Source organism: Protopterus annectens, chromosome 2.part2, assembly GCF_019279795.1.
Source record: "Protopterus annectens isolate FY-2018-M chromosome 2.part2, PAN1.0, whole genome shotgun sequence".
Lineage (NCBI taxonomy): Eukaryota > Metazoa > Chordata > Ceratodontiformes > Protopteridae > Protopterus > Protopterus annectens.
This window is the reverse complement of record NC_056730.1, coordinates 24,517,832-24,536,296: the sequence shown is the minus strand read 5'-3', so window position 1 is coordinate 24,536,296 and position 18,465 is coordinate 24,517,832. Positions and strand designations below refer to the sequence as shown.

General features: G+C 40.7%; 1 protein-coding gene across 1 annotated transcript in view; it reads left to right on the top strand.

The window, feature by feature from the left end:
• ARSB (arylsulfatase B) overlaps window positions 1–11,196 on the top strand; it is a 1,447,444-nt gene extending 1,436,248 nt beyond the window's left edge. The window contains exon 8 of the mRNA XM_044063707.1: window positions 10,407–11,196. Within this exon, the coding sequence (XP_043919642.1) occupies window positions 10,407–10,672 (266 nt within the window). The 3' untranslated portion in view covers window positions 10,673–11,196. The remainder of the gene's footprint in view (window positions 1–10,406) is intronic.
• Window positions 11,197–18,465: the final 7,269 nt, after the last annotated feature.

Genomic DNA, 18,465 nt, shown 5'->3' with positions numbered 1-18,465 from the left:
CAGTACTAATTCCCTTTCCCAACATGTCCTAGAATTTATAAACTCAAACTGCCTGGTTCAACTGGTCAACACTCCCACCAGTGGTGACAACAGATTGGACTTGGTCATCACCAACATGGGCGACTGGTGTTCCACACCGGAGGTCAACCCCTCGCTGGTTAGATCTGACCATAAACAAATCACTTTGGATGTCCACATTCCGCCCCCACCCCTGGGCAAGAAAACCACTGTGAAAAACTTTTCAAAAGCAAACTTCAAGTTACTTAAGACCGAGGTGGAAAGTTTCAAAGCCCCACGCTGAAGGATAACGCTGTCCAAGCTGCTTCTTTACTAATGCATTCTACAGGCACCTACAAGAATGCATGGATCATGCCATCCCAAGCAAAACCAAGACTCACTCCTCCAAGAAAAGGAAACCAGTCTGGTGGACTACTGCCATAAACAAGCTATACAGCAGAAGGAGGAAACTAGTACAGAAAAGAGTAAAATCCCAAGATGAAACTAGGATCCCTCATAAAATCATCCAAGGCGAGCTTTGAAAGAAAAATTGCCAAGGACTCTAAAGATAACCACAAGGCATTCTTTAGCTATGTCAAGAATCTAAGTGGCAATACTCAGATCTGCTTGGAGTTAGTGCAGAATGGTACAAAATACACTGAACCGACCGATATTGCCAACATCCTGGCAGACAGGTTTAACGCTTCACCCCCTTCTCACCCCCAAGAGGACCCATAACCATACTAGAAGAATGTAGAGTCCCTGAAATCACAGACGCCCTCTCCAAAGCCAAAAACAAAGCATCAATGGGCCCGGACGGTGCCCCAGGCTGTGTCCTACACGAGTTCAAAGACAAACTAACCCCTCACCTAAACACACTGTTCAAACTCAGCCTCTCCACAGGCTACGTACCCATAGAGTGGCACACAGCGACAGTTATTCCACTCCACAAAGGTGGAGCCACAACAGACCCCGGGAACTATCGCCCTATAAGCCTGGCTAGCTTGGTCTGCAAGGCTATGGAGCGCAACATCGTGGAACTCATTAACAGAGACATTGGGAACCTCCAATCACTGGACCCCTACCCAGTTCAGCTCTGTTAAGGGCAGATCATGCCTCCTAAACCTGGTGGACTTCTTTGAGACAGTTACCAAGGCTATAGATGAGGGAAAGGTGGTACACACAGCCTACCTAGACCTCGGAAAGGCCTTCAACACCATTCCCCATTCTGGTATTATAGACAAGCTCACCAGCCTGAACGTAAACCCCTACGTCACAAGATGGGTTGCCTACTGGCTCATGGACAGAACCCACATGGTGAGAGTTGCAGGAGCTAGGTCTGACTCTAAATCGGTTACAAGTGGAGTTCCCCAGGGCTCAGTCCTTGGACCCCTCCTGTTTGGCATATACTTCTCAGAGGTACAGGCAAGCACAGGAGGACTATGGCTGACCAAGTTCACAGATGACTGCAAACTAGGGGCTATAATTGACTCTCCGGCTGACACAGACATCCTCCAAAAGGGTCTCACTGAGATGGATACATGGTGTCAAAATCATGGCCTCAAGCTAAATGTCAAAAAGTGCATAGTCATCCCTTTTGGAAAAAAACAAAGTACCCACAAACTACCACATAGGTGGTAGTCCCCTAAATATGGAAGACGTAATAAGGGATCTGGGGACCCAAGTAGATAGTAATCTCACCTTTGATAATCACATTGCCAAAGTGGTTAGAAAATCCTTCTACGTGGCCCACCTAATCACAAAAGGGTTCACATCCAGATCAAAAGAGGTCATTGTACCCCTCTACTTATCACTCATCAGACCAATCATAGAGTACAATGCCCCATTTGGGATGTACCTTACAAGACACCTGCAATAGCTGGAAAGACCACAGAAGTATCTCACCAAGAGGATCACTGGCCTCAAACAGATGCCCTATGCAGCTTGACTGAAGAAATTACAGCTGTACTCGGTTGCATACTGCCTACTCAGAGGTGATCTCTGCCTGACATACAAGGCCATGTCCAACCCAGAATTGATGGAGATGATTCACCTAAAGAAAACCTTATCCCCGTGAGCCACACGCTCTAGGGATCTAAACCTCACCACACCAATAAATAGGACATGCTGGAGGGATAGATTCCTGTCCCAGAGACTTCCCATGCTTTGGAACAAGATCCCAATCTACATTAGGCAGAGCTCCTCGCTAACACTCGTCAAAAGAAATCTTGACGAGTGGATGGGAAACAGAAAGTTTACCTCGGGGATCACCTCAGTGGCTCTGCCGGACAGAGGCACAGGGAACTAATCTAAGGGGGCGGCGAAAGCCAACACAATCTGGCTAGGCTTATAAATGCCTTCGGGCAGATAGCCTAGTACCTACCTAGGAACCTATGAACCAAAATCCACACACAGAAACACAAAAACATTCGCAGAGGCTCGCAATAATAATCTTCTCAAGCAACAGAGACCTCCAAAGCAGAAACGCAAGCAACCTCCACCCCCCAACACAACCCAAATGACACATAGCCCACAGACTCAGTGTGCCAATAAACCACAGCCCATAAGGCAAACCAATGTACCCAACATACTAATCATAGGTGACTCTATAGTCAGGCACACTGATGTCCCACTCATCAGGCTAAACAAGGAGAAGGTTACTGTCAGCTGCCTGTCCGGTGCCAGGATCCGCCACATAACCCACGCACTCAGGTCACTCCACAACAAGTACAAATATGACTCTGTCATTGTCCATTTTGGTGTGAACAACCTGAGATGCACCTCCCTGGACTACATGAAAAGAGACGTGGAAGATCTCTCCGATCTTGTAACCCAGGCAGGTATGACCCTAGCCCTGAGTAGCATCCTGCCATCACCCAGAATGATACCGCAATACAAGGACAAAATGATTGACTTCAACAATTGGCTAAGCTTCTGGTGTCATTCTAAGGGAATCCAGTATCTGTCTGCCTTAGACGACATGGCTGATAGACCACGATGTTTTGCCAGAGATGGTCTGCACCTGTCGCCCCTGGGATTCTGGATACTGGCTAAGGCTCTTGCCGCCCCTATAGTGCCTTTTTTAGGCAAGGTTCAAATGACAAATTCACCACCATAACAGGAACAGGCAAGCAAAAACTGAGGTAATGCTACTCAATGGTAGAAGTCTAATTCTCAAAATGCACTCACTCGAGGCACTCCTTAAAATGGAGAACATCGATATCTCTGCAGTGACTGAGACCTGGTTCAAGGCTGTAGAGAGCACCCCTGCATTACCATGCTATAACCCATACCACACTTTTCAGCCATCTAACCTGGACCAGAACAACAAAGGCGGAGGTGTGTCCGTATTCATTAAGGATATCCACACCTCCAGGCTAGTTGCGCAGCATAATGCATCCAAGGTTATCCAAGTGCAACTAACTCTGGACAAAACTGCAATCCAAATTGTAGCTTGCTAGTGATCACCCACCATGCCTCAAGATTCCCACTCCTCTTTTCTTGATATACTGGAAAATATTAGGGTTCAACCAAACACCCTAGTAATGGGCGATTTCAACTACCCCACCATTAACTGGGAAAACTACTTATGTACCAACTCCTTCGCTCAACGCTTTCTGGAATTCATAAATTCTAATGCCCTGGATCAACTTATCTACACCCCCACGAGGGGCAACAGTATCCTAGACCTAGTCATTACCAACATGAGTGACCGGTGTTCCACACCTGAAGTCAACACTTCACTGGTCCGATCTGACCATAAGCTAATCACCCTAGATATCCGCATCCCGCCCCTACCCACCATTAAAGAAACCACAGTAAAAAAATTTTCCAAAGCCAACTTCATGCTTCTTAAGACAGAAGTGGCGAACTTCATGACACCCATGCATATGGACAATACAGTACATTTACGACTGCCGAATCCTACACAAATGCACTCTGTAAGTACTCACACGAATGCTTGGATCGTGCTATCCCAAACAGAACCAAGATGCTATCCTCCAAAAAAAGGAAGCCAATCTGGTGGTCCCCTGCCATAAACAAACTCTACAGCAGAAGGAAGAAACTTGCAAAAGAGAGTAAAATCCCATGAGTGGAGGAGCTTCGCTGGTTAGCCTTAGTAAGAAGCTGAGATCCCTTATAAGATCCTCCAAAGCTAGCTAGGAAAACAAAATCACCACTGATTCTAAGAGCAACCACAAAGCATTCTATTGCTATGTCAAGAATCTCAATGGTAACACCCATCTCTGCAGCACAACGGCACGAAAAGTACAGAACCAACTGATATTGCCAACATCCTGGCAGATAGGTTCAATGCTAACTTTACCCACCCTCACCCCCTAAAGGGCCCAGATCTATACAGGAAGACTTCAGAGTCCCTGTAATCACATCTATGCAGGTAAAAGCTACACTCTCTAAAACCAAAAACACAGCATCCATGTATCCACAACATCTCAGGCTCCATTTTATATGAACTTCAGAACGAACTGGCTCCCCACTTAAGCACCATGTTCAATCATAGTCTCACGGCAGGCTTTGTGCCCACTAAATGGCACACAGCAACAGTTATCCAACTTCACAAAGGGGGAGCCACCACTGATCCTGGGAACTATCGCCCTATTAGCTTGACGAGCCTGGTCTGCAAGGCCATGGAACGTATCATCATGGAACTCATAAACAAAGACATTGGTAACCTCCAAACTCTGGACCCCACACAGTTCAGGTTTGTGAAAAGCATATCATGCCTTCTGAACCTGATCGACTTCTTTGAGGCAGTCACCAAAGCCATAGACGAGGGTAAGGTGGTTCACACAGCCTATCTTGACCTCACAAAGGCTTTCAACACCATCCCCCATTCTGGAATTGTAGCTAAACTCACTAAACTAGATATAAATCCCTATGTCACAAGATGGGTTGCCAACTGACTCACTGACAGAACCCACATTGTAAAACTTGCAGACTCTAAATCTGACTTCAAACCAGTGACAAGTGGAGTACCACATGGTTCAGTCCTGGGACCTCTCCTGTTTGGTGTCTATTTCTGTGAAGTACATGCTAACACAGAAGGTCTCTGGCTAATGAAGTTCGCAGATGACTGCAAACTAGGAGCCATAGTCGAGTCCCAAAATGATGTGGACATCCTACAAAGGGCCTCACTGAGATGCCTAGTGTCAGAGGCATGGCCTCAAGTTCAATGCCAAAAAGTGCAGTGTCATCCCCTTTGGTAAAAACTCTGTACCCATGAACTACCACATAAATGGCAGTCTACTTAATGCTGAATGTGTGATAAGAGACCTTGGAACCCAGGTGGACAGTAGTCTCTCCTTTGATAATCACATTGCCACAGTAGTCAGGAAATCTTTCTTTGTGGCACACCTCATCACAAAAGGGTTCTCATCCAGGAAAAAAAGAGGTCATTGTTTCCCTCTACTCGGCAGTCATTAGACCCATTATAGAGTACAACTCCCCTTTTGGAATGTACCTCACAAGGCATCTGCAGCAGCTGGAAAGGCCACAGAAGTACCTCACAAAGAGGATTACTGGCCTCAAACAGATGCCCTACACTGACAGTCTCAAAAAACTCCAGCCTTACTCTGTAGCATATCGCCTACTCCAAGGAGATCTCTGCCGAACATATAAAGCTATGTTGAACCCAGAGCTGTTGGACATACTAAACCTAAAGAAATCCCCATCCCTATGAGCTACATGCTCTAGGGACCTAAACCTTGTTGCCAAAATAAACAGGACATGCTGAAGGGATAGATTCCTGTCTCAGAGACTTTCTATACTCTGGAACAAGCTACCCATCTCTGTCAAGCAAAGTTCCTCATTAGCACTCTTCAAGAAAAGTCTTGATGAGTGGATGAAAAATAGGAAATACACCCTGGGGATGACTTCTGTGGCTCTGCTCGACAGGGGCACAGGATATTAACTTTCTTGGGTGGCGTAAGCCAGTGAACCTTGTTGGCTAGGCTTACATAGGCCCTTGGGCTGATAGCCTAGTACCTACCTATGAACCTATGTGGTACAGGAGATTCCGGTACACATTTTCCTGTATTCACCTTGATACCATGCATCTCCACATTCTTAAGGAAGAGGGACTAAAACTCATTCTTATTACCCCTTGATGGCTTGGAAGGGTATTTTTTTATGCACACAGGCTGATGGCAATACACAAAACTCTCCCAGTCTTGGAAAATGGGACGACACATTGTTATTTTAAAATGTAGATTTCTGAACCTGCTGTTATTGCAAACCTCTTCTGTACTTTTCAAAATGTTCAGCACCATTGAAACTGCTGTGCTTCTTAACAAAGAGTCACTGCAAAGTCATAAGTAGATTATCCTGAGGTACAATGAGTTTGGAGTTAATTATATTAAGTAGGAAAATGTGTCCCCTTATTTATTTTATTTGTTTGTTTGGGAACTGGGTAGGTGGTGGGCTAATTGAATCATTTCAGCCACAACCTGGGTTCAAATAAGCAACAGTCAAGTATAGGACATAAAAGAAATTAGATCTCAAATTTAGCAACAGTAAAATGGAAAAGGAGGTTTTAATAGTTTCCACCCATTTGGTGGTATGTGTTTTTTTTTTCTCCATAGAATTTTTTTTTTTTTGTAGTTTTGGTGAACCAGTCTTGCTTTTGGTAAGGCTGCCTTTCATTTTAAGAAGTTGTTGTACTTGACATTTTGGCAAAACTGGTTTGGCAGTGCTGTGTGAGGAAAGTGAAAAAATAATGATTACAGTAATGTATACAATTTTGTTGCTTCTAGACAGTACACTGCCCCTTTTACTAGGTTGTAGTAACCTTCTATGTACACATGTGAGGTTTGTGAGAAAAGTAAAAAAACAATGAACACACTGTCCCCAGCCCAAGCATAAGCTATAATGACCTCCTGTGCACACCTCTAAGGTTTGACTGTGATGAAAATTGAAGAAGTAATAACCACATAATCCCTAGCCCCCTCCCCCCACATAACCTACAGCAGCTTTCTATACACACACCTGAGCATGGCGAGTTTAGAACAGGTGCATTGAGAGCAGAGGCCATTATCAGCTTTATCCCAACAGGGTCATATTACAGTCCTGTTCAGGTTAAAGAGGATAATCAGCAAATTAATACATTTTTCCACCAAGCAACAGCTTTTGTGGGGCCCCATGCAGTCAGAGATGATTAAGGGGCCCCTGTATCCATTTATACAGTTTGGGTAGGGGGGCCACCAGACTCATAGAAGAGCTAAGTATCTGAAAGTTCTGTGATATATTTTTATACCTTACTTTTGAAATATAATTACTTGTTAGCTGCATTTTTTACTGATACCCAGAAGAATGATGTCTGTATCCTGGCATTATTGGGTGTGTGCACAGATAAAAATCAGTGATATTTTTACACACAATATCCACGTTATCCTAACAGGGTCATATCACAGCCCTGTTCCGGTTAAAAAGCATAATCAATAAAATAATACATTTTTCCTATTTCCCCCAAGCAGCAGCAACTTTTATGGGGCCTCCACGCAGTCAAGGTGTGGGGCCCCCCACCCTGCATGGCTGCATAGTGTGGTACACAGGCCTGTTTTAATGTAAGAGCACTGTAGTTACAGGTCAGTCTGTGCGTACTACTGCCCCTGTGAGATGGGCCAGCATAGTGTGGTACACAGGCCTGTTGTAATGTAAGAGCACTGTAGTTACAGGTCAGTCTGTGCGTACTGCTACCCCTGTGAGATGGGCCAGCATAGTGTGGTACACAGGCCTATTGTAATAGGAGCACTGTAGTTATAGGTCAGTCTGTGCGTACTACTACCCCTGTGAGATAGGCCAACATAGTATGGTACACAGGCCTGTTGTACTGTAAGAGCACTGTAATTACAGGTCAGTCTATATGTACTAGTACCCCTGTGAGATGGGCCAACATAATATGGTACACAGGCCAGTTGTAATGTAAGTGCACTGTAGTTACAGGTCAGTCTGTGCGTACTACTACCCCTGTGAGATGGGCCAGCATAGTGTGGTACACAGGCCAGTTGTAATGTAAGAGCACTGTAGTTACAGGTCAGTCTGTGAGTACTACTACCCCTGTGAGTTGGGCCAGTATAGTGTGGTACACAGGCCTGTTGTAATGTAAGTGCACTGTCATTCTGTGTGTACTACTCCTAAAAGTTTGCAGCATGAATTAAAAAGTTGATTTGTAGTAGTGGCAGTGACAGGGTGATACTTAGACTGGAAGTCCGTAGAGGGCTCACAACTTGAGATTTGCTGGGGGACACCAAAATGCTAACACCGGCCTTGTGGGTAATGCTAACACCATGGTAGGGGGACTTAAAAATCAAGGAGCTGCATTTTTCCTAACAATAAGAAGTATGAGACCTTAAAGTCTGGCTTCATTTACTGACAGTAATCCCAGCGATTTACCAGAAAATCAAACATTTTAGAGGGGCAGAGTAAAATGAGTGTCACTTGAGAGGCTTTGGGGTAGGGCTGCAATGCCTGACACTGTTAAGATTTTTTTTCTTTCTTTTGATCACCGTGAGAAATCTGAAGTGTACTCAATCAAGAAAGCAGCTGTAATTGCTGACGATATTTGCGTGTGTGTGTGTGTCTGCACGTGCACACAAGTGTACGGACATTAAATACTTACACAACTTATATTTTGGATGTAAAATACATATGTTAAAGTAAGTTTGAGACATTAAGCAGATGAGCTATTTTACATCAAAAATACAAAAAAGTATATGCTAATTGAAAAGTGCTTTGCAGGTAGGCGTTATGATGGACGTAATGGCCCTTTCAGCACTAGTAAGGCCTTCCACCTGCAGCATCATGCATTACAACACCCCTGGGTTGGTTGTTTTTTCTCTGATAATTCTGGCTCTGTTGGGCATTATTCCTTGATTATATTATATCATAGTATACTATATTATATCATATCCTTGACTTTATCAGTGACAGCCTTGTTCATCCAACATTCAAGTCTTCTAGCTCGGTTGTACTGAACTTTATTTTCTCTGTTTCTACTAGTCATCATCTCTGCATGTAGCATCTTGGATTTTCCAAGCTGTTATGTGTAATGGACCATAACATCTTTCAAAATGATGTGGCATCCCTTTAGGTGAACCCATATTTCTTTTAGAAGGTAGCTTCTGAATTGTCCCTTTAACAGTCCCTTCATCTTTCAGTTTTATATCAGGGGAAATGAGCCTTTCCCAGCCTGGATTTCCACTATTAGCTCATTGTTACCCGAAACAAGTGCTCATGCTCATGAAGATGAACCCATTGTTTTCCTCCTTCGCCCCACATTGGGAAGGACTTACATTTGTCAAACAGCTTCTTCTTTACAAGTTTCATGTTAATTACAAACTGCAGTGGTTTTTTTTTGCCACCAGTGTCTGTCTACATGCTTCAGAGATATCTCCTTTGTGGACATTTGCTGTTGTAGCTGCTCCATCGTTGGTACACATTTTCATCAACCATCATAGTATCAGTCAGAATTACGTCGGGTTACTTTTGGTAAGTCATCATTACAGGATATCACTTTCTAAACTCTGTAGTTTGCAGTCCCCCCTCCCCCCAAGTCTAGAAGGATTTTTATCACAGAATCAAACAGGCTGAAGAGCAAACGGCTCTTAACATTGGAAATTTCACTCATTGATGTGTTTTTTTGTGAGATCGCAGTACAGTAAAGATTGGAAAATTTGTCCTTGCCTCACTGTAATGAGATATTGGAGTTGGTATATATAATTAGTGGGGGGTGGGTGACTTCGGGGTACGGCATTTTCGATGTTTAAGCCATTTGCTCTCTGGTCTTTTCAATCTCGTAATGTAGACCCAGTCTAGGACTCTGCCTGAAGACTTCTCAATGTCAGCTGTAACAAATATGTCCTTACCCTATCACCTGATCTATAACAGATCAGACCTACATTCACCAGATATGCCGTCCACAATATATGGGTATTTCCATCATCCAGACTGATTTTGGAGTTGTGTATAATCCTGATGAATACATACTTATTTATTATTTCTTAGCAGTGCTGATGTTAAATATTGATTGTCTTTTTGGAGAGTTGTAGGATATTGCTTATTTGGTGACTATGGGGCAGTCTAGTGGACTTGAGGGGGCTGGGAGTTGTCATGAATCCAGCATGTGGTATAACAGTGCATGTTTGCAGGAAATGGCACACTTTTTCCTCAAATAGGAAATCTTACTGAACTTTGCTGATTTGGTAATTGGAAGAAAGAATGCATTATGCCAGGAACCCATCAAGAAGGTGCTCTCCTAGATCAATTAATGCAGTTAGGATATATGCATTGTTTATCTTTTGACTAAGATGATTATACATCATATTGTATGAATTTGATCAACATGTTTCTCTTCAAAATATTAAACTGTGTGTGTAATTTCCTTTCTACAGGCTGTGGACATTGGTTCCCACAACCAAACAGCACAGACGCCGAAGAATACTGGTCACCTGATTCACCAAAAAAGCAAATTTGGCTATTTGACATCGAGTCCGATCCTACTGAAAGAGAAGACCTGTCCTCAAAGCACCCTACCGTAGTGGAGCATTTGCTTCAGCGCCTTGCATACTATCAGAATACATCAGTGCCAATCTTTTACCCAGATGATGATCCACACTGTGATCCATCAGCCACCGGTGTCTGGGGTCCATGGGCCTAGGCATCATTTTTCTGGCTTATAAGCTAAAATATATTGATTGTATTTTTCAGAAGTGTATTGGTAGAGAGAGGCAAACTCTGTATGTACAATTGTATCCAGCTATCTTGTACTACTAATTTCACCTGCTTACAAGGAAACCACTTTTACTAATTTCACCTGCTTGCAAGGAAACCACTTTTACATAAAAAAAAATCAGTGCTAGGGCATCTGAAAGCAGGCTGTGCAGGTCTAACCTAATTTTGAAAGTGGCAGTATTTACATCTGTAAAGCTTTCATTTCAGTACCCTACTTGATCGCACAAGAGCTGCATTGTTGCCACTGCTACTGCAATGTTGCCAATGCTAATGCAACATTGCCGCTGCTAATGCAACATTGCCACTGCTACTACTGTTGTATAACTGGTATAAACCATGGTGGATTTCAAGCTATCAGACTGAGTATTGCAATGAAGGAGTCTGTATCCTGCTGGCTTGGCTCTAAATTTGCTTCTAACAAATAAATGATCCATTTTTCTTTTGAAATAATTTAAAAGTTGGATTTTAATTGGGGTTGGGTAGTTTGACCCAAGTGTTAATTACAAGATTCTTAAGTATTTTTTTCCTTTTTTGATATTTTCATTCTTCTCTTTAATGAAAGGCTCATGATTCCTTGTTATACTGTTGTCCAGTTAGGACATTGTGTAACATAGCTAAATATTCTTTGGTAGAAATTGTTTAAACATATAGATTAATACACCTCTGAAGAGGCAGCAGTATACAGAATACAGGTTCAGTTTTTCAAGACATTTTGAGTAACATTGGTGTTTACAAACCCTCACTTGTACAGAATCCTTGATTACACTGAAGTGGAATTAAGGCTGAGGTGAACATGCACCTCTAAAGAGTAGCATTATATTGAATTAATTATTACAGTGAAAAGAGAAAATCAGGACATGGGCTTCTCTTGAACTGATTGAACTAAATATTACGTACGGCATGTCCTGTGCCATTAGCTACGCCAACATGTTTATGGCATCGTGGGAGGAGGAGGTACTGTTTAAGATGAATCTGTTCTCAGAGCATGTTAAGTTTTACTGACGTTTTGTCGATTACCTTACACTCATTTGGGAGGGTACAGGTGTTGAATTGGACATGTTCTTTAGGCAAATAAATGGGACATGTGAGTTCTTGAAATTTACCATGAATCGTTCTGTTACGAGAATATCTGGATGTTTATGTGGGGGCACAGCCTAATTGCAGTGTATTCACTATTATATACTTGTGTATCCATTAAAACTACATTCAAACATATAATGTAAGTAAAAACTAGTTGCAAAATGTGGGAGGCTATGCCCCCCACACCCCCTTACTTTATATTCTCACTCCAGGGTCGCACTGCAGTGGGGCAGGGGCTATATTCCATTTATGACCAAATGGAATTCGGCCAAATGGACTTTCAGTCAAATGAGCTTTCAGTAAAGTTATATATATATATATATATATATATATATATATATATATATATATATATATATATATATAGACTCCAGACACATGTCTTTGTGGAGAAAACCCATACGAATGCAGGGAGGACATGCAGACTCTGCACCGAAGGAACCCCAGCCGAGAATCAAATTGGAAAACCTCTTGATGTGAGGTGACAATGCAAACCATTGCACCACAGCGCCGTCCGATATATATATATATATATATATATATATATATATATATATATATATACATAAAATCTAAATAATTTTGTAGAACCATATTGCACACTAAGTACTGTTCTTCTTCTTTATGTTTCTTCATGAATAAACTCAACAGAAATAGTGCTAGCAATATGTCTTTGATTCTAGTCCCTTGGCATGGCTGGGCTTCAAGGAAGTACAGCTAACCATACAAAAAATTTAATTTTTGCAAAGTTTTTATTTTATTTTATTTTTTTGTGGTTTGCTGTACTTTCTTGAAGGCCAGTGGGGCTGAGGTGTCTGTAATAAAGCAAATCAAAGACATATTTTGTTGTTTTATTGTATTTGAGTCATTTATTGTATTAGAGTGATATTGTTTTATTCAGAAATTGTACTAGAACTAACCCTTGGGGAGTCTGTAGTCAATGGACTCAGTCTGAAAACCATATGAGTATCTAAATTCACTGCTGTTTTAGACCACTTAAAATACCTTTGTAGGGTGACTTATGGCCTGCTTACAAACACCTTTGTTAAATCTAAACAGGTAACCAACTAGAAGCCCCTCGGGCATTGCATCTGCCACATTATAATAGATCTGAAATAGATTACAGAGGTGTGATATTCCCTGGATGAAATTGTGTTTAAAAATACTAACGCTGTGGACGATGCCATTACTTTCACCAGTGTATACATGAAGTGTTTCAAAAGACTGATATCAAAATGTCAATGACCATTTTTTTTTAGATAATACTTTATTGATTTAAAAAAAGGCCTGAATGGATAGGCAATACCACATTTCTTGAATTTATGTAAGAATTGACACTCAAGTAACAACTGACATGGAATATCATACAGCTATTTACATGTACAAAAATAATATGTATCTGAAATCTAAAATTATTTCAGTTCCTGAGAAACATAGTTATATCCATAAGTTTAGTAAAAGCAGATTTTTGTAAATCAGACCAGTAGGGAGTGTTGCACATATGGCCAGCTATAAGTAATCAGATAATCATGTCTAGAACTTTTCTCCAGTATTCTAATGAAACAGAATTGTGTTTATTGTTAAGTAGTATGATTTTATAGATTTAATGTACTTTATAGCCATATCTTTAAAACTTTCCTAGTTTAGCAATTTAGGATCATGACAGTTTTTAGCAGTATAAAATTTCACAAGCATAAAAAATAAATTATCAGGATTCTTATGTCTATGACCTTTAGTATATGTGATGATATTTGACGAAGAGCAAATTATCGAGATATAATCTCTTCATGGTAACTCACAGATTTGATTCTTAATCTGAGAGTACCCAAAGCTCTCTTGAGAATTTGCAATTCTAAAAAGCATGAAACATATATGCTTTGTCTATAGTACTTGCATTGTAGAACATGTTGGAAAGTGTGTAGCTTTTTTAAATGATGCCAAATTATCTGTAGTCACGAACTGTGTATTCATATACCAAAGCTTCTTAAGGAAGGATCACTGTTTCAGGCCTTCTCTATCGGTACAACATATGTGGTTTTCAAACAGTCATGGATTACTCCCTGTTTTAAAGAAACTTTGAAGAAAAATGTCAAAACTGGTAAACTGTTCTTTGATATTGTAGACATAAGTGTACCTTGAGTGTTATTGGGATCTGAAAAAATGCTTAACTGTGCTAGAGATTTCTTTACAAGGTTGATAGTAATTTCTATTTCAGAATCAGGGGTATTACATGAGTAATGTTGAACTGATACCATTTTTGACTACTTAAGGGCCAATTTTATCACCACACCCCTTATTAGTGCTAACACAGTATGTAAAAATCAGTGATATCAAAAAAATGACCTGTAAGTCTTGACTCAGTGGTACAAAATGCAATTATATCAATCTGTTGTTAGTACAGCTTTCATTAGTCAAAAGACTTTTCAGGCATTTCTCTTTCTTGGATAATTGTGAACTAATATTTGGTTTAAGTCTAAAATGTAGCTACCGTTATTATTTTATCCCTTTAACAGCTTTGCCTTGGTGACTTGGTAATATGAGTGTTACCTTCTGGTTATAAGATATGAATTGATTATGCACTTATGAGTTCATCATTTATGTTCACTATATAAAAACCTAGAAGTGTTTGTGTGAGTGAGAGCGAGCTGAAAAATATAACACAAGCAACATACCTTTCTTTCATCATAGATGATTTTTCTTGTTTTATAAATCAGGAAGTCTGTTTAAATGTTTTTCTGTACCACTAGGATACTTGAATGTACCTTGACTGTTGTGGTCCACGACATGTTTGAAAAGCGTCCACAGAAAATCATTTTACTTAGCCAGTTAACATAAAAGTAAAAAATTGATTTCCCTTACTGTCTCTACTTCCCTCTCCCTCACTCATTTTTCTAGCCACTCACAATTGTTAAATGTAATTTTGTTATAAAGTAAAGTTTACTATTCTGTAATTCTTAAGCAGAATATAAACAGTTTTCTTTGTTTTTCTGTTACTTACAATTTGCAACTGTCCTATCTTGCAGTGGTTTGTAGTCTGTGATTGGTTTGGGGAGAAAATAAAAGACATCAGCAGATGTATGCATTTGCTGTGAGTGCAAAGAATGTTTTCTTATCTGTTTGAATCATAGCCGGCCTTATGCACAGGCGATCTATGCAGCCACCTAGGGCACTGTTCTCACTCCTCTTGTACTGGAACGTTTTGGGTATGTGTGTGTGTGTGTGTGTGTGTATATATATATATATATATATATATATATATATATATATATATATATATACACATACACACACATATATATATATATATATATATATATATATATATATATATATATATATACACACACATTTATTTATTTTTTCAAGTAAAGAAAATGCCACTTTCTCTTACTTTAAAAACAATAAAAACAAACCCAGAAAGTATCCCTACCTGTGCAGCAAGAACAGAGCCATTGGGAGGAAGTATTGTAGACTTGGACATTCATTGGTTCACCTTCTACTCCACCCCACCCTTGATTACCTAGTCAAGTAGATGTGGGATTTCATAATGTAGGATATTGCTATAGCAGGAAGAAAAAGCAGAGGTAAAGTTTTTTTTCCTTTTACTGGAAGACAACCAGATATTTTTTGTAGCTCTCTGCTGCCTCTGATTTTTTATAGCTTTCCTCTTTTCCTCCAATATGCTTATCTGACTATCCCCTTGTGATTATTTTAATTTAGTGGTAAACTGTGTGTATTACATTCAGTCAAAAATGCCAGCAGTTGAAGTTCCATTTTTATTATTAATAAAACCTTACCTGTCAATCGTTCAAACATTCACTGAATATCCAGATTTTTGCCTCATATTTTTGATCTGGTCTTAGGGCAGCCACGGTGGTGCAGCGGTTAGTGTTGTTGCCTCACAGCAAGAGCTTCTCCAGTTCGATCCTTGGCTGTGGTGCCTTCTGTGCGGAGTCTGCATGTCCTTCCTGTGGTCGCGTGGGTTTCCTCCCACATCCCAAAGACATGCTGTAGGTGGATTGGACACTCTAAATTGGCCCTAGTTGTGTGTGCCTTCTGTGGAAGGTTGGGCACCGGGCTGTCAACTCAGCACCGTAAAAACTCCACTGCCAATCATGAGCGGACAAGTGATCCGCTGTGGCGACCCCTAACCGGGAAATAGCCAAAAGAAGGAGAGAGAGAGATTTTTGATCTGGTCTTCATAAAGTATGTGGTTTTCTGGCAAATCACTGAGAACTGAAGTCATTAAATAATCTTGGACATTTCAGTTTCAGATTTCATATCCCCATGCATGGTAATAGAACAACTATTATTCCAGCATCTTTCTAATTTAAAACAACAATATTTAAAATGCCTTCCTGATTTTGAGCCTTTGTTCACCTGTTGTATTTGGCATTGTCCAGAATTCTTGTACCAAGAGGTTGAGAGGTGTGAAATTTGTTAGAGCAGAATATATGCTGTTCTGTTAGCTAATCAAATTTAAATAACATAACCAAAAATACTGGCCTGTTGGGGGGGATTTGCTTTTAGCTCATTATTCTGACTTTGTTGGATTATTATACTAATCAAAGTAGCTTAAACAATGCTGGCCTGTCTGTTGGGGGATATGATTAAAGGCTGCACTTTGCTCACTATCCTTTGCATGGTTACTGTGATTTATTGTGAAACATCTTGGAATGTGTGGCTTTTGTTTCCAAGGAACAATGCTGAAATGGGCCATCGTCTTTTATTATAACTAGACATCTAAAGTGCACAGAGAAGTAACTGTACCTGCTGAGAGGAGTGACCCCTTGTTACTCAGTTTAAACCATCAGTATCTGGCTTTGCAGGACACATGTGCCTTTGGAGCTGTCTGTAGGAAGATACTGACCCTCTTGTTTGCTCATTTTAAGCAGTCATTGTTAGGCTTTGCAGACCTACTGTGCAGTTGCAGAATTAATATGATTTGTACAAAGCACCATGGGATTTTTAAATGTGTGACTACTATTTGCATGGATTAGAGTTGGTACATAATATGTGGCTGTCATTTTATTAACACCATCATATGATGTGCACACAAACGTCGCTATAGCTGTTAAGTGGAGGTAAGAGCTGTCTTTATAAAGTAACTGACCCTGTTGTGTTCAAACAGACACTATCTGGCTTTGCTGGGTTGGTTTGCATTTATATAAAGTAAGATAGATTACCTAACTGGACATCTGAGAAAATTACACACAAAGCAGCTATAATTGTTGGGGATTTTTGGAGGAAGTTATTAGGCTACCACCACTACTTGCTCATTATTCTGGCTTTATAGGACTAGTGTGATCTGTGTGAACCATCTTACAATACTTTAATATGTAGCTGCTGTTTCCATGGAATAAAGCTGAAATACAAGGCATAACTTACTTTAAATATCCATACCATTTTCTTGCAATTTTGGGAATGGATATGAATTGCTGACAATGAGAGAGGAATTGCCAGTATGCAGCAAGGGGATTGCTGAACCCAGCAACACCACCCCCGCCATATCTGCAACATTGACTGTTACTAATACTCTTTTAAGAGCTTTGTGGTCTTGTGGTGGGGCTGCAGAGCAGTCAGCAGCCACCCAATCGATGTTGTATCACCTGTCTTTACAAAAAGGTAATGGAAGGAGTGACTGATAAGAGAGTAGAGGTTGGATTTGCTACTGCACGCCATGTGGGGTGTTTAAAGTAAGTTTTGCCAAATACAGTATATGGCAACAAGTTTGGAGACTTCACTGTAGTCATTTTTTTTCACTTTCCGTTGCCTGTTGTGGGAGTGTGAAGAGACATGCAGGCGGGTTGAAATATGTTCTCTTCTCTTTGTTTTCTTTTTTTCAGTTTTGTCCCAGTAGACGGTCAATATCTTTTGGGTGTAGGGGCAAGGAGGCATGCTGTGTATGTTGCGGGTGGTGCAGTGGTGCAGCGGTTAGAGTTGTCATTTCACAAGAAGCAGTTCCAGTTTGATTCTCGACTAGAGTGTATTCTGTGTGGAGTCTGCATGTCCTCCTTGCATTCGTATGGGTTTCCTCCGAGTGCTCCGATTTCCTCCCACATTCCAAAGACATGCATCTGGAGCATTCCTCCCTGGGTCTCCGCTGAAAATGGGCTTTGTCCCAGTTGGGCTTTCCCAGTAAACAAATGTTAAATAAATAAATATGTATGTACGACAGCAACTTGGAATGTATATATGACTGGCCATTTCTGCCTTCACTTTCATCCCAGTCTGACACCAGAGGGGGATATACATAAAGTGACTATTTTTTCTTGAGGGGGCAGGTAGAGAGGCAGGTACTGTTCCAAGATATGATATCTTATCTTCTCAGTTTATCATAAACTGACTTTTTGTCAGTTTTGGGCATTAAGCATGGGCTACAAAACAAAAAAAAAAAAGACTAATTTTCTTGCTACAATTTTTGTTTAGGGTGTCATTAGATCAAAATTTATTTATTTATTTATTTCAGTTTGATAACTGGGGAGGTCCACTGGGTTCAGGAGCCTATTTTCAGTGGAGGCCCGGGGAGAAAAGCTCCACATTACAAAATACAAAGATAAAAACAAAAATACAAAAGATAAAATTTAACATAAGATTCAAGGTACAGATACATAAGGATGCAACCGTCAGTCTACATGG